Genomic DNA, 16,346 nt, shown 5'->3' with positions numbered 1-16,346 from the left:
TCACTTTCCAAGCATAAAGCCTGTATTTCCGTTACTAATGCGTTCGACGTTGCTTGTTTTCACGATTACACACAACTTCTGAATGAATTTCAGCCAAAACCTGGTGCTACGGTGTGCACGGCCAGGAAAAACCCATGAATGACACTTTTGCACTACCTGATACCACTCGGCTGACCACGCCAGTGACACTTGGTCTCTAACAAAAAAGGTACGAAATGGCAAGTATTATTTCTAATTCTTCAACTGAGGATTCAGAGCAAAAAGAAATGAATATAGGGCTTTTGCATGGGATATATGTCACAGTCTCCATTCAACTGCAGAGGCCTTTCGCTGGTCAATGGCCCCTTCTGAGAAACGAGAGACGCGCCTCCGTTGTTATTGTTTTTTTTAAGCATGTCTTGTCACTACAGTCAAATGATGTGCCTATTGTCTGGCACTGTATCTCGCTCCTATTTTTATGCCAGGTCCTGTAAACCTGGCTGCATTTTATTTTTATTCCTTTTGATGATTTATTCCGTATAGTAATTCATTACTGTATTGGCCTTTTGCAAATGCGGGCATATTTTTTCATCCTAGCTTTATTGTTGTTGTCTGTTGTATGCTGAGACTGCTTTCAAATGTGCTTCCATGAATGGCTAATGATTCTGATTTGAACAGATTCCTACTACTTACATTAACTTTTTAAAAACTTAACTCCAGAGTTCATCCCATATGAAAAAGTGTATGTGTATAACACTTTTTTTCCAAGAATATGCTCTCAGTGGGCCCACTAGTTGAAACATGGCATTCTGATTAATATTATGTTTGTGGAATATGAGTTAAGCAGCAAAATCCACCCCTTTTTAGCCATCTCAGGGGGCGGCCATTTTGTCACTTCTGTCGACTGAAAATGACATCACAACTGCTCAGGGCTCAGATAACGACCAATCATGGCTCAGCTTCAGAAAATAGGTGAGACATGATTGGTTGTTACCTGAGCCTGAGCAGTTGTGATGTCTTTCAATCAACAGAAGTGACAAAAGGGCCACCCCCAGAGAAGGCTGACAACAGGTGGATTAACTCTTATTCCACAAACGCAATATTTATCAGAATGCCTTGTTTCAACAAGTGGGCTTGTATAGAACATATTCTTGAAAAAAATATGTTTGGGTTGACTTCTCTCTTCAAAACACATTTAAATTACCTATCATACTGATACATAATTTAGCAAGTGTAGATATTATATGTCAGAGATTTTCTATATTAACTTTTATGTATTATTCTCATAAAATTAATTTATACAATTTTATTGAATAATTATTTATATCATATATGAATCATTTTAGAACGCATAAAGGTAGAACTTGATAATAGAGTTTCAAAATCCACAATATGGTTTATGTGTTCTTGGTATGAATAGGGCCATAATAGGTCTGATATTTTACATGATACTTATAAGGATAATTCTACTCAATTTATTTCAGGAAGATATAATACTTGCAAATTAAAAGCTATACAGGATTTTTTCGTATGGGATAGTGCCACTTATGACTGTGGTCATCATTGATCCTGTTTCATAGTTTGCACAACTCTGTTGTTGATCAGTGTTGCTGCACTGTTGCACACCTTAAATTGCTTGATAGCTCGCTGTTCTTTGTATATTTTTGTGTATGTCGTCAAAGTATTCATTGTTGTGTGTCTATTTTGCGATAGTATTAGAGCAGGGGTGTCAAATTCATTTTTGTTGCGGGCCACATGTTAGGTAATTATGGTTTCCCTTGGTGGGCCATTATGACTTTGATCACATAAATGTGTGATCCCTCATATTATTACATATACAGTACACAACAGAATCCAGTTAAAAATAATTGTTCCACTCTATTTACTTTTGTTAAAAAAAATTGCAATAGAAATAGCAATATCTCACTGTTGTGAAAAGTTATGACATTGGCAATATTGTTATTTTAGCTAAAAACATGAAATCAACATGTGGTTTGCCTTCACAGGCCACATAAAATGATGTCTCGGGCCAGGGGCGATTTTAGGTTCAAAGCTTTGGGGGTGCTGAGCACCCAGAGTGTCTGGCTGGTTCCATTTTTTTTTCATTTCACTTAAAGTGATTTAGGATCAGTCAACACTGTTCAGGAGTGTCACTTCCCATTTGTGAACAGCACTTTACACTTTGTGATTAGCAGAAACACTATTACTACGCCAAACTGATCCACTGGGTAGTGGGACACTTTAACTGTTGAGGACCAGTATTTCTATCCCCTAAGTCTTGGGCTTGCTGGGCAGGCTGATTCTCTCCCTGAGCTCCCACTGTCTCTCCCTGTTCTCCTTTAACAATAAAAAATAAAATGGAAAAGCATATAAGGACAATGTAATGAGGATGTGATGCTTAAAATAAAGTCCACAAGTCGGTCCATTTTCTTACCTGGCTCTTCCTGTTCTTGCACCATCATCTCCTCTCCCTTTTCTTTATCTCGCTCACTTTCCACTAACAACCACAAACACCTTTCAGTCATTAAAAATATTCATTCAGTCATTTAAATAAGTAATAAATAATAAAATAATAAACACATAATCTACCTCTGTGTTATCAAACACAAGCTGTTTTATTACCAAGAAGATAAAAATTCAGTATCATAAAAATCAGTATCAATTCATAACCTTTTTAATAGTAAATGGTTTACAGATAATCCATCAAAATGTGATGATAATGTGGTCAACTGATGAGGAGAAAATACATAATTATCAGCATACATCTTAAATTTTATTCTGGATGGGATGTTTTTAACTTCAGCCACTGTTCACATTTTGGGGCTACCGGTTCCCTCTCCTCCCTTTCTACCCCTCTCTCTCTCTCTCTCCTAGTGCTGACAACCATATACAAATAAATTAGGAAGAGGTTTTGTATATTTCTTTATAGTTACTGTGGGTAATAGAATAGACTCTCACCTGAACATGGTGCTCTTTTACAGATAAAAATGAGAACGTCCATGCTGGCGCTGGGAGTATGACCACACATAGTTTACACACACAACAATTAAGCTAGGCTGGTGATTGTTGCATTCGATTCAATGCAGCTAAAATGAGGACTAATATCTGTTGATGATAACAAAGTCATGGTATTGGCTGGTAAAATAGTTGTTCAACATAACCACTGTATAACATACTTTCACCGTAATACACCGTAGCCTCCACAGACTTCGCCGCAAGTGACACCTGCCCAGCGAAGCGAAGGAGGAGCGGGGACAGGGGCGAGAGCGGTGCTGGGAATCAAATGGACTGAACCATTTCGAGGCAGGGGAGTATTTCCGATGCTGCGTTGTTCACATTTTTGTTTTGTTGTATTTTCTTATTTTTATATCTAGTGTTTTTCAACACATTTAAGCATATCCTGTCCTTTATTAAGGAAAAGAGAGTTTTAAAAATTCTATAATTTTTCGGATTGTTTGGGTTGAATTTGGTTGAGTTTGAGCATCCCCCAAAACGGGCTGGTTCTGCCCATGTCGGGCCGCATCTGGCCCCCGGGCCTTGAGTTTGACACCCGTGTACTAGAGTGACTCCACACACCACTGCTCAAGTCCTACTTTCTTTTAACATCCTTGGCCAATAAAAATTATTCTAAAGCATTCGCCGCAGCACAGTTTTTGCTGTTTTCCTCTCTACTGTTTTGAAGAGGGTGGCGGCACGGTGTTCGACTGGTTAGCACGTCCGCCTCACAGTTCAGAGGTCGTGGATTCGATCTCGGCTCCGGCCTCCCTGTGTGGAGTTTGCATGTTCTCCCCGTGCCTGCGTGGGTTTTCTCCAGGAACTCCGGTTTCTTCCCACATTCCAAAAACATGCATGGTAAGTTGATTGGACTCTCTAAATTGCCCCTAGGTGTGATTGTGAGTGCGGATGTTTGCCTCTGTGTGCCCTGCGATTGGCTGGCAACCAATTCAGGGTGTCCCCCACCTACTGCCCGAAGACAGCTGGGATAGGCACCAGCACGCGCCGCGACCCTTGTGAGGATAAGCGGTATTGATAATGGATGGATGGATGGATGTTTTTGAAGAGGAAAAATGACCGACATGGTGAGGTGCCATGGAAAAGTGGCATAAATGTTGGAACAATTTACCTAAGGCCCCCCAAAAGACTTAATTGCACATTGGATGAAAAAAAGGCCCAAACATGAAACTGATTAGATGTGGCAATTTCCACAAACCATGTGGCCAAGGGGCCCCTGAGGATCTGAATCAGGTTTAAGATGTCCTTTCTTTCTAGTTCATAAAACAACTCGAAGATTCCTGGTAGGTCACATTGTAGTTGTTTATGACCATGCCTTGTCATGAACAAATTGTCACAGAAAGCCACACTTCTCTTCCACAAGCACACAAGCGAGTCTTGTACTTGTGCGCTTGATCCTGTCAAGGCTGATCTTGACTACTGACTGTCTCTGCTGTGATATAACATCTGACAACTTGGCTGTCAGACAAAAAAGTCTCCACATATGCATCTCCCACCGCTACTGTAGACCCCATCGTGTGGATTTGACAAAAGCTCTCATCACCGACGCCTGTCACTCACAGGCAGTACAGCAACAAAGAGCAAATATGAGTCAGCCCGGGAACCAGAGCTGACAGGCACATTGGCTACACACCAGTGAACAGGCAGCCGCATCACAGTTAAATGTCATACACCATGTCAGACAATGTTCGCGGGACCCAGACACAATGAACATCCCCGCGGGCCCCCTTCTTCCTGTCACAAACACTACCTGCTGCCACATGTTGTTTTTTTACGCGTGTAGTTTCAAGGTTGGGATCAAACAAAGACAGACCCAGACGTGAAGATTGTGTGAGTGTGATTCAAAAAATGGCTTCCAGGAGCAATTAAAGCTGCTGTGCGCTGTAAGGCATGCTCTCTCTCTCCTCCCTCTTGCACATACAGATGCCCGCGCTGTGTCGACATGTCAACAACAAGCACTGCTCTTAGAATGAAGAAGTTCCCCTATCACCTTGCCTGGTCTACTTAGGCACACATCTGCTTGAACACATGCCTCTAATGTTGTGACAGCACACGCTCACATGGACTCTTTCGCCCCAAAATCTAAAGTGAATGTTCCAAAGGCTCCTGATGCCGTCATTCACGCAATCACTGCTTATCTGCGCCGCTCTCCTTCATCACCGCACTCCATCTCAGTGCTTACCTTTCTTTTCTTTCGCCCACGCTCGCCAGTAAAAGTCCGCCCGGGTCAGCCAACACAGCGGAAGCCGAGCTGAGCCAGCAGGCAAAGAAAGAGAAAGCGAGATGTTGGAGGAGGAACGTGTGATGAGCAGATGCTGATATAGGACACAATTGGAGGGGGGTGAATCAAGCAAAGTGCAAATTGGATGATGAGAAGGAAGGAGGGAATGAGGGAAGGACGGAGGAGGTGGAGGAGATTAGGAAGGGAGGAGGGAGGGGGACTTCTCTCCGCTGCACTGGTATGACGCAGAGCCGCCACATCTCCACTCTCCGCTACAGCCCCATCTTTCCATGCCCACTGGGGGGGGGGGCTGTATCCATGGCAACGAGAGAGCAGAGTTGGTAGTAGTTAGCGGCAGAGTGCTGTGATCACTTAGATGTGCATCTCGCAGCACTGGAAGGAGTAAATAAATTAGAACGACACGCAATGAGAAGCAGACTGGTAAGACTTGTTGCTCACAAGAGGAGAGAGTGGAGAAACAGGATTCGCAAGATACTAATTCACTCACTCAAAGGGAAGATAAAACAAGAGCAGAAAGACAACCTGTGAAATCACAAAATCAATAAATAAGAAGCTCGGACACAGTCGAGTAAAACAAGACAATTCTACAAGCATTACAAGTTATTATAACCATAGAACTTTCCAACAAGTTAAATGGGATTTCTATTTAAATTACTGAACAATGTGCTTGCAGTCTCCGTAAGATCCTGAAGATGTAATGTGGCAATGCAAAACACATATCCTCAATGTCCAATGTAAACTATGGATAGCTGAGTTGTCTGGTTTCATCCTTTCGTTTAGGATAAAGGAAAAAAAATAATAATCACAAAATGTACATGTTTTTCATAGACGGAGACTATACATTTATAAGTACTGGCCTGTTTTATGCCTGATATTTTATTGTTGTTTATTCTAGATAAACTATCACTATCCAATGTAAAGCGTCTACAGTATCTGAAAATTTTTAACCTGGAATTTGTTTTTTTTTAATAATATTTGGAGATATAGTTTTTTTTTTTTTGTACAGCCAATACAAACTAGCCCACTGGGATTTTTTTAAATTTATATTGCAAACTTTTAACATAGGTAAATAGTTGGGTTTCCACACCAACATCCAGGCGAGTGACAAGGCTATGAACCGATGAAGCCTTCTTGGATGAGAGGTGAAACTTCCAAGACAACCGGAGATTCAATTGTCTGAAAACACAGAAAATATGCTGTCTTTGATTGTGTCAAACAAATGTTATGTATGAATTCATTAGTGGTGTACGATACTACATTTATTACTTAGTTATTTATTTATTTTTAGCAGAATTCAATCAAGAATCAAGACAATCTTATCAGTTACAACTCACGCCCAAGCACCCCCCACTCTGACTACCTGGTTTGAGCCAACCTAAGTTAAAAGTCCCTTTTCTCTTGTGAAATGTGTCTGTGGAAAGACATACTTTCGTGGTTAAAAAAAAAGACACACACACCAAAAAAAAAAAAAAAATATATATATATATATATATATATATATATATATATATATATATATATATATATATATATATATATATATATATATAAATATACATATATATATATATATATATATATTTTTTTTCAGATAAAACAATTTTCGGGGTGGGGTTGATAAAACAGTTCGAAAAAACGACTATTTCTATGACGACTGTATTTTCAAAGAAAAGAAGATTTCTGACTCACCGTGTCCACCACACTAGATGAAAAGAGATGGCAGATAAAAGAAACATTTCTGACCAAAAGAACTACAAAACGTGACTAGGTTACCTTTGACCCCTTTTTCAGCGTCATTTTGCCGGGAACGTGCGTCTCCTACCGGCTCATTTGGAGGCTTTTCATTGGCCAAAGCACTCCCTACGTTCATGTGCTAGTAAGGGAGTAAACTTGCAAGATGGCGGTGCGGTGGGGCACAGGCGAGGAGACTTTAATGACGTGCAATATGGATTTTTTCCCATTGGATACACTCGGCGTGGTAATGAACGTGTTATATGTTTTAACTTCTTTATAGTAACTTCATTGTGAGGAAGGTAGGGCTTTATTCGTCCGTGCTGCAGTGCACAAGTTGAACACTGCGCATGCTGAAGTGACACGTGGATGCCACCCAGACGTCCCCACATCATTTTTTCTAAGAAGCCACTTAGTATTTTTATGGTTTTCTGTTTATATACATGTCGCATGTTTTCTCTATATATTCATGACAATTCCTACTGTAGAAAACGTCGTTTGAACATCACATTGACTAGCTGTTAGCACGCCGGTTCTATAGCTGTTTTAAACTCTAGAAAATGTATCAAAATGGCCAAATATTATACGTGACAGTCGTGCCCTGTTATAGCTTACAGACCTGCCTTGTATGTACGTTGTGTTCTTAGATTTTAATTCAAAAAAAGTAGCATCTGGTTGCAGTGCTACCGCTACTGTTGATTCATTCACACGTGTTGACAGCACGGCAACGTGCTAGTCAACTGGGTAGCTTGCTAGCTTGGCGATTCCCTTTACCAAAGCATATTCACGTGGAATAGTTTAATTTATAATTCAGTGGTTGGTATTGAGTGGAATCGTGGTGGATTCTTCGGCCAGGTCACTGTAGTGGTGTGTCATCATTTCAGCGACGTGGAGGTTGTTGTACACGTCGATCGACATTGCAGTTAAGGCAGCACGCCTTTGCCATAATTATTCCGCATTAGCACACTAACCTATTTCCGTTTATGTGCTAATAGAAAAGCAATCACACGTGCTTTGGTGCGGTTGGTCACATTTGCCCTGTCACACATGCATACAAAACACGTACCGATTGTTTTGAAATTCCCCTCCTGCTATTTGACGCTATGTGTATTTCATGTACAAATGTTTGCAATCGCCACTTGGTGTCCAAATCTTAAATTGGACACAGCCGAAAATATCAATAAGGGTGTGTTGTACACGTGGGTACGCGACTTCCGCTATGTGGACGGCGATTGTGAAGGATCAAACATGTCCGATTACTGATCGTGCATGTGCAGCCGTAAACACGTGGGCGACTCCATGCAGATTACTGTAAATATACAGGTACATGGTGTCCATGAAATTTTATTTTGCCTTTGAACAAAAGTATTAATGGATAAATTTGTGGAAATTGTTTCAAAACGAGTTCGAGAAATAGAAACCTCCCCCATTCCAGTCATATTTATTTGCACCAGGGGTGCCCAAGTCCGGTCCTCAATAGCCCTGTCAGTAACATGCGGTCCATCATGTAAATGCAGTGTCGTGTAGGTTATTTTTAACTGATTGTATTTTGTTATCTCTGCTGTCTTTCTAGGTCTCTGATCTGTGCTCCGGAGAAACACCGGAGGCGCTTCAAAGCTGCTTGGACCCCTCCATCCTTTCCATCTTTGACACACCATCCGTGCAGGCAAGTCCACATGATCAAACAGCCTTCTAAAAGTTAACATGTTTAATTGTTGTACCTTGACACGAGTGACATGTCTATTTACAAGTGCTCTTGATCTTATTTTTATCACTATTATTATCATTTAGACTAAAGGACTAGACGAGGACAGTGAAGCCACGCTGTTAACCGCTCTTGCGGACATACTGGACAATATGGATGACGAGAACCTGTCTCCGTTTGACACGCTACCTGAGTCGGACCTGCTGTCGGGTCAGGGCAGGGAACACTCGCCGGTTAGTGCGCAGCTGTCATGCATAACTCTCAATAGGTCTCCCTTTAGTTTCTGCCACGTAACCCCCCCACTGGGCTCTGTGTTCACAATGAGATTACATAACACAAAGCTTCATACACTTGATGTACGTTTAATTTGCACCAACAGGGAAAAACGTCATTTCCTTGTACTTTTTCCCTCACACATTGTAGCTCAGGAGATTACTCTGTCTGCCACGGTCCACTCCAGAGAAAGACTCATTTTGTTCAAGACCACTATCGACTGGAAAGGTAGCTGTTACCCCACAAACGGTGGATATCCTCCTAGTGCATACCCATTTGGATTTTAACTCACTCCTTTGTACGCAGAACCTCCCCAAGATGAGAGACTCGTTGCAGAGAAGTGACGGGGAGGAAGAGGATGCTGGTTCTCTTACTCTGAGCCCACTGAAGCCCAGTTTACCTTCTGACTGTACTTTGGCAAACTTGGACGGCCCAACTGTTCCGTTTCCTGTCACCGTTGAGCAGGAAAGTGGCCTTTCAGTCAGTCTGGGTGACTTGGTCAAACACATGCATCCATACTGCATGACCATTTGCATGGAGGATGATGAGGGCATGCAGATGTTGCCTTCAGGCGGAATCTTACTGGAAGTGGTGGATCAGGGTGAAAATGGAGAGCCCATCCTCGCTGTCCAAGACCTCCCAGTTCCTCTGTCAATTGAAAAGTCTACAGATAATAGGCTAAGTGCAGAAGATGAGGGCGAAATAGCCTCTGACAGCTCAGAGCATATTGTTGTTGTTGATGATGATGATGAAGCAGCAGAATTCTGTCGTGCTCCGGCTAGAATTCCTGGTTTATGTTCAGATGGAAAAGACAGCAATAAGATGAACAAGCAGAAGGAAGATACCATAGCAAGAAGGCCCTCTCGTAGGAAAAGGAAAAAGAAATGTGAGAAAAATTGCCCACCTGTCGAGGGAAGGGTTCTCAGGAGTGCCGCGAAAAGAAATGAAAAACAAGAATCACCCCAGAAGTCCGAAAAGAGACGACTCAAGGAACAGAAGAAGAACAAAGTGCCAGAGGCTCCAGCTGGCCCTGCACCTCCTTCTTTAAAACCTATGGAAATGACTCCCCACCAAAGTGAATCACAAGCAGGAAGCACCACTTTGACCCCTGAATCTAGTGTGAAAGCTGTGAGGACTTTTGTGTCGCCAGAGCCGACAGGACTGTTCAAAGCTGGCGTTTCTGAAAGTCCAGCAGCCCCAGCATTCTCCTCCCAGCAGCCGGATAAAATGTCCAAACAGGGGGCCCAAGCTCCCGATGAGCTCTCCAGCCAACCATCCTCGATGTCTTCCAGCAACTCATCAGCTGCTCTAAACTTGACATTAACAGTAGATGAGCCCCTCCCGCCTGAGACTCAGGCAGAGCCAAAGCCCAAGTCCCTCAGTCTGGCCGAGTACCGACGACTGCGGCTGCAGAAGAAGCCCGCTGCGGTGGGTTCACAATGTGACAACAGCACCAAGTGGCCCAGCCTTCCGGAGCCGCCCAAAGAATTGCCTCCTATCCCGTGCTTGCCTCAACCCAGCCCCAGGGACCCTCGGTGGCCCACCGCCCAGGCTGCAAAAAAGGTGGTTGAAGTCAAACCCGCCTGGCAACCCCGGGGACCCTGTGCTCCTCCCACCCCTGAGGCACTGTTGGCGCCGCCCGCCTATATGGTCACCTCAACCAAAAAGCCTGCTAATGCTGTCCCTGCACAATCAAAAGTGTCAAAAGAAGTCTCGAGCCAATCAACAGACAAATGTCCCAAACTGCCAGAAGTCACTCAGAGGACTCCACAGCTTGTCAAAACCCCTGCAGAGACAATCCGGTGCAACGCTGCTGCTCCTGTTTCTGTTCCCAGTCCCCTGCAGACGACGCCAGTTTGCCAGAATGTGCCTGAGGTCATTCCTCACTCCACTTCTTCGTCAAACAATCGCAGCACATCTGAAAAGGCCCTGACAACGAATGCCAAACCTTGTTCTACTCCTTCCCTTCATCCCATGGCGTCATCAAGTCTTACATCAAACCTTGTTGTGCTTAAACCAAAACCACGAGTCGCGACAAAAACGGAAGCTCCAAAGGCAAAGAGTCCCACACAGGAGTTGATTGAGTCCTTCACCACTGAGATGGGTGAGCTAGTCAATTGCATACCATATTCTCCCGATAAGTGATTCACTGGTTAAGCTGTTTAGCAAATGCACAACTTAACAGCTAATTGACAATGGCAACTCAAATTCCACTCCACATGTCAGAATCCTGTCTTGGAAATTGCTTTGGACTTAAAGTACTCACCCAACTTTACAGAACTTTTCCACATTGCCTCCATTTGTTGGTCTATCGTGTGTTTTAATTTGTGGTTATAATCATACACCAATTTCGGTATTGTAGGTATTGAGGCAGCTGATCTGACCAGCCTGCTGGAGCAGTTTGAGGAAACGCAAGGTGAGCAAACAATGCCTTTTACTAGTCCGCATTTCTTGGTCTGCGGTGGTAGATCACGTTCTCATAAGTTGATGGAGGTGAAGTATACGTTTTAAGTGTTTCACCGTGGGAGTGAAGAAATGTTGATTTGACTGGCCTCACAAAAAATGCAGTCATTTGAATACACGTGTGTATACTGGCACTTGGCAGCTTTTTGTGGGAAGTATTTTCTGAAGGTTGAAATCATTGCCTACAGAAAGAAACCTTTTTTTTTTTTTTTTTTTTTTTAAACATGGGTTTTGCGGGGGCAGCTGCTTTGTGCTGTGGAATTCTGCCCAGTCTGCAAATCCATTTAACTCTCACCATGCTGTCTTTGTTGGTGGATGTACAAAGCTCAACCTCACATTGGGCGTACTGTACAGCGGCTGGACTCCCAATTTATATTTAATAGGGCGTTATTGAGCCTGTGACAGTTGCGTGACATTTCTATCCACTAATAAATCTCTGTTCTGCCGTTCTCCTTATCTCTCTTCAGCCAAAGAGCAACAAAGTGTACCGGAGGTCTGTGGTAGAGCAGCAGCTGTAGGAAACTCTAGGTGAGTTACCCTACAGCCGTCACGCTGCTCTGTGGGTGTGATGGAGTCCAATGTGTACATTCGTGGTTGCCGTGACTCCCTCTTTTTTGCCAAGACCTGCCGCAAATGTCAAGACTCAGTAATGCCCTTGAAATGGGCTTCGACGCTGTGATTCGCAGCTAAATTTAAGGCCATAACGCAATTCTCGTCTCGGCACATAGATGAGAAGTATTAACAGCTTTTGTTCTGACTTTTTAGTGTCGAGCTTCCACGTGAAGGAACAGTTGTGGAGCGTATCAGTGATCTCACAAGCCCTGCAGGTAATTTATAAGAAGTAAATGAAACATTTTTTATAGAAGGATGACATAACTTAACCCTTGACCTGTGTTGGGGTCGAAATCGACCCGTTTTTCAAGTCAATTCTGGGATCAACTTGATCCCAACACAGGACAAGGGTTAAACTGACAGTGGAACCGCCAAGTAGTGTTGCCTTGAGACAGGAGTGACCCGATTGACAGGTTTTTGGAGATACGAGCCGTCATTCAGCCGCTTTGCTTTGACTTACGAGCACATACTTGAGATAAGAGTGCTGTAAGCTGACGGTAAACTTAACTCAGCACACCTCAAGCAGCAGTTTGGCAAATTGGTTAATTTCATTAAAAAATTAGGCTTCAAGCATTTTAATATCACTCCCAGTTTACATTTACTCTCAAACTAAACATAAAACGAAGATAATTTCACTTATATTCAAAACGCATCTGTGTTGCCTTAAGAATGTATTGCTATCTTAATGCTAGCATCGTTGACATGCTAACATTGGCTTCGATAGTTGCGGCTTTAAAACCCTTTAAGCAAAGAATATTTGAAAACAAATGGAATAACGTGTGGAGACAGACATTATATACTCAGTGGCCGATTCTTTATCATCTGCAAAAATGACAATTTTACAGCAACTAACAAATTAAACTCGTATTTCAAGACACCACTGTATAAGGTAGCTAATGTTACGTGGCTGGCTAGCGCGAAAAGCTAACGCAGCAGTCCATCTTCACTCGGTGCGCCTTTTTGTCAAACAACACAAACTGATGGTCTGAAATGCAAAACACCAGTCACAGATTCTACCGTCTCAAAGTCATTTAGTTCTCAGTCTCACAAAGTTGGTTGATATCACCTGCAGCTAAGAGCTGAGATGCCTGTCAAGCCATTGTTTCAAATAGCCAATTCTTCAGCTTATCAATCTGACTGCCCCGAACCGCTCTTTAATGCTGGATAAAAGTACTTGGACACTGTTGGTTTTTCTAGTTTGTGAGCCTGTTCCCCTAAATGTTTTGACTATTAACTTCCTTTGGAAATTCTCCTCTTACCGCTGTCCTCTGTTGAGAGAGTCTGGCAAAGCACACACATAGATTCTTTTGATGCTGGCTGAGATGTTAGTGAGGCACACTAACATCATGCATTATGATGGCTTGGTAAGGCCATACTGAAAACTTAGGGAATTTAGGGTTCCTGTATATTCAGATTAGCAGCATTTGCATCACACTTGGCCAACTGCTATTTGTCTTCTGTAGTAATGGCATACTCTTTATGTTATTAGGTTTGACTCCTCCAGCCACACCTCCACATCAGATGTGGAAACCTCTGGCCCCCATCGCTCTGCTGGGAAAGGCCAAGGCCACAGAGTTGTCCAAAACAAACCCCTCCAAGGCTATTCAGATAGAGGCCCGCCCTTTGACCTCAGCCAAATTCCGTGCCAAGTCCACTGTGGCTGCCGCCACTGTGCCTTACAGTGTGGTGTGCATGGACCACAACTACTGCCTCCCCAGCAGAAATGCTTCTTCTATTGGAGAAGCAGGCAACCGCTGGAATGTCAAACAGCAGATCACGATTAAGCCCATAAGGAACCATGCTACGACCACTACAGCGCCCCCATGCATCCAGGAGACCACCTACCAGTCTAACCCTAACCCGCGAGCATCTTCACCAACTCCGGAGGCTTTGAATAATGGCATGGAAGGGATAGTGGAATCCTCTGTTCTGGAGACTCCAGAAGCTTCTCCAGCGCGTCAAGAGAGTGAATCGACCGAAAGTACTCTTAGGAAGAAGCCTTTTGAGAGGTCATATCGTTGGCATCCTGCCTCTCGCAGTCCCAGCCCTAAGCGGAGGGGGCGAAAACGAAGATCCCAACGTTCGCCATCTGTTTCCAGCGACCTAGAGTCTGATTCGCACTCATCTCCATCTCCATCTCGGTCGAGATCCCACTTGCCATCCAAGAAAAGGTTGGATCCACTTTGCATCATCTGAATTCCTTTTGACTTGTGACTCATCAGACTTGATCTCCCTCTATAGGTTTCAACATCGCCACTCTCGCAGCAGATCCAGCTCTTCATCTCGTTCATCTTCACGGTCCTCCGTATCCCGCTCTCCTCCCAGAAGGAGAAAATACTCTTACTCCTCCTCTCACTCTGGTTCTTGGAGTCGTTCTAGATCGCGTTCTCAGTCCCCCCAAAGACAAGTGCCGTGGAGGAGAAACGGTTCAGTTTATAGGTACACTGTAGCAGTTGCAAACTTTTCACATGCTGACGCTTGGTTCAATTTGGCTAAAGGTGGTCTTTCTTTTAGTCCTTCATATCGAAGGACGTGTGGGTACGCTGCTGAGGATCAGAAGTCTCGCAAAGACAAAGCCATTGTAAGCTTGTAACTTCCACTGTTGGTGTATTTTGAAGTGCTTTATACTACTAAATGCATTTTAAAAACTCACTTTACAGGAGGAGAGGCGGGTTGTTTACATTGGTCGAATTCGAGGCACAATGACTCAAAGGGAGCTCAGAGAGCGTTTCTCCTACTTTGGTGAAGTGGAGGACTGCACTCTGCACTTTAGGGAACAAGGGTGAGTGCTCTTCTTGTTTTGCCTTACGTTACTTGCATTGTTACTGAACCCTTTTGGTCTCTTCTGTGACATTAAGGGTCAAGGTGCAATGCTAAAGCATAAGCAGGCCTGCTTATAACTGGGGCCTCCTGGCTTAAGTCCCAGGTTGCTCTTTTAAAAGCATGCAACATTTTCAAATGACAAACCGTCATGAAGTGAAGTAGTTATCTGTCAATAGATGTTAACGCTAATAGTTATTACAGGGACAACTATGGGTTTGTGACTTACTACGACACCAATGATGCTTTCACTGCTATTGAGAATGGAAGCAAGCTGCGCAAGGCTGACGAGCTGCCGTTTGATCTGTGCTTTGGTGGAAGGAGGCAGTTCTGCAAAACCACCTATGCTGACCTAGGTAGAGCGAAAGACGGGATAGATGCTCTCAACCTGTTCATCCCGTTCTTTTAAATTGCAAACCCTCTGCTCGCGTTTCAGATTCTAACAGAGAGTACGACCCAGCATCTGCAAAAGGCAAGCTGAAGACACTAGACTTCGACACTTTACTGAAGCAGGCGCAACTGAGTCTTAAGAGGTAACGGGAGGCTGCCACAGGGAGCAGCAAACACTTACCTCAAGAGCAAACCTTGTCTTTTCAGTTTGTTGTGACATTAGTTTTATTTTTGTTTAAAATTATTTTGTTTGGGCAAGTCTAATACCTTCTATTGAAGAGATTTATAATTAAATGAGGAAAAGATGTTTAAAAAAAATGCAATGTGAGAATTTTTAAATGTTTATTTAAAAATGTAAAAACAAAATTACTGCAAAGTGTATGGAGAGAATCACTTTTAAAGAGAAATCCAAATGGTGCTCCTTAAATGTTGGGAGAGGATGTAATACATTGAAATGTACTGTAAACATCAATTAAAAACAGGAAGCTGAATTGTCTGTCTGTTTGGTCATTTTAGCATGTCAACTTTGCTGTTCCTTCCACTACAGCAGTGTTTTTCAAACTTTTTTGAGTTAAGGCGCATTTCTTTCATTGAAAAAATCCCGCAGCACACCACTAGCTGAAATTGTGGGGGGAAAAAAGCTTATTTTAACAATATAAGAGTTATATTGTTTGTATAAGCATTTTTTAACATTGACATAACGTCATAAATTTTTTAGATTTTCATATTGATACTTGGTGTGAAACATGGGTCTGTTAGGATAAACATGCGTCACTAGTTCGCTTGTCTCTAAATTAGCTACAATTAGCTACCTGCTGCTGCTGCTGCTACCTACTGATATGGGAGAGTACTACAATGTAGTAACTACTGTACATGATTATGCTGCTAAGCGCTAGACAGCACAGGCACACAAATTAATTTCCCACGGTACACGGCTGACACTATCTTGTGGCACACTACAGTGTTTGAAAAACACTGCACTACAGTACACTGCTCTACGTTTGAGTATCTGTAATATTTTTTTTTTGAAAGTGGATAAGTGGCTACGTTTACATGGACAAAAATTATTAAGTCTGATCAGAGTTCGGATTAAAATTCTGATCGGATGCACTGTTTTCA

At 42.9% G+C, this 16,346-nt stretch overlaps 2 protein-coding genes and 1 non-coding gene across 3 annotated transcripts in view; 2 read left to right on the top strand and 1 right to left on the bottom strand.

Moving 5' to 3' along the window:
- The window catches only part of LOC147139873 (LIM domain-binding protein 1-A-like), a 34,459-nt gene extending 28,955 nt beyond the window's left edge, over nt 1–5,504 (bottom strand). Inside the window, exon 1 of the mRNA XM_086045004.1 lies at nt 5,174–5,504. The gene's annotated coding sequence lies outside the window, so the exon portion shown is untranslated. The remainder of the gene's footprint in view (nt 1–5,173) is intronic.
- Nucleotides 5,505–7,031: 1,527 nt separating this feature from the next.
- Nucleotides 7,032–15,718, top strand: pprc1 (PPARG related coactivator 1). The gene is made up of 14 exons (XM_086044988.1): nt 7,032–7,211; nt 8,538–8,630; nt 8,756–8,902; nt 9,093–9,170; nt 9,249–11,046; nt 11,305–11,358; nt 11,873–11,933; nt 12,171–12,232; nt 13,507–14,188; nt 14,259–14,456; nt 14,532–14,598; nt 14,678–14,799; nt 15,042–15,193; nt 15,274–15,718. The coding sequence occupies exons 1-14, from the start codon at nt 7,131–7,133 to the stop codon at nt 15,372–15,374; spliced, it is 3,696 nt and encodes a 1,231-aa protein (XP_085901114.1). The 5' UTR covers nt 7,032–7,130; the 3' UTR covers nt 15,375–15,718.
- LOC147139872 (small nucleolar RNA SNORA50) lies at nt 14,832–14,971 on the top strand. Its single transcript, XR_015088837.1, has one exon. It is a non-coding gene; the product is annotated as a small nucleolar RNA SNORA50 (small nucleolar RNA).
- Nucleotides 15,719–16,346: the final 628 nt, after the last annotated feature.

The sequence above is a fragment of the Filicampus tigris genome, chromosome 11, assembly GCF_054856515.1.
Source record: "Filicampus tigris isolate MCC_2025a chromosome 11, RoL_Ftig_1.0, whole genome shotgun sequence".
NCBI classification, from domain to species: domain Eukaryota; kingdom Metazoa; phylum Chordata; class Actinopteri; order Syngnathiformes; family Syngnathidae; genus Filicampus; species Filicampus tigris.
Note: the sequence above shows the minus strand (reverse complement) of the source record. Positions and strands in the feature narration are given on the sequence as shown.

Coding starts and splice junctions, on each gene's coding strand:
- pprc1 (XM_086044988.1), top strand. CDS start 7,131: ATGGCGGTGCGGTGGGGCACAGGCGAGGAGACTTTAATGACGTGCAAT. Junction 14,800..15,041: donor CTGCACTTTAGGGAACAAGG/GTGAGTGCTCTT, acceptor TAGTTATTACAG/GGACAACTATGGGTTTGTGA. Junction 15,194..15,273: donor AACCACCTATGCTGACCTAG/GTAGAGCGAAAG, acceptor CTCGCGTTTCAG/ATTCTAACAGAGAGTACGAC.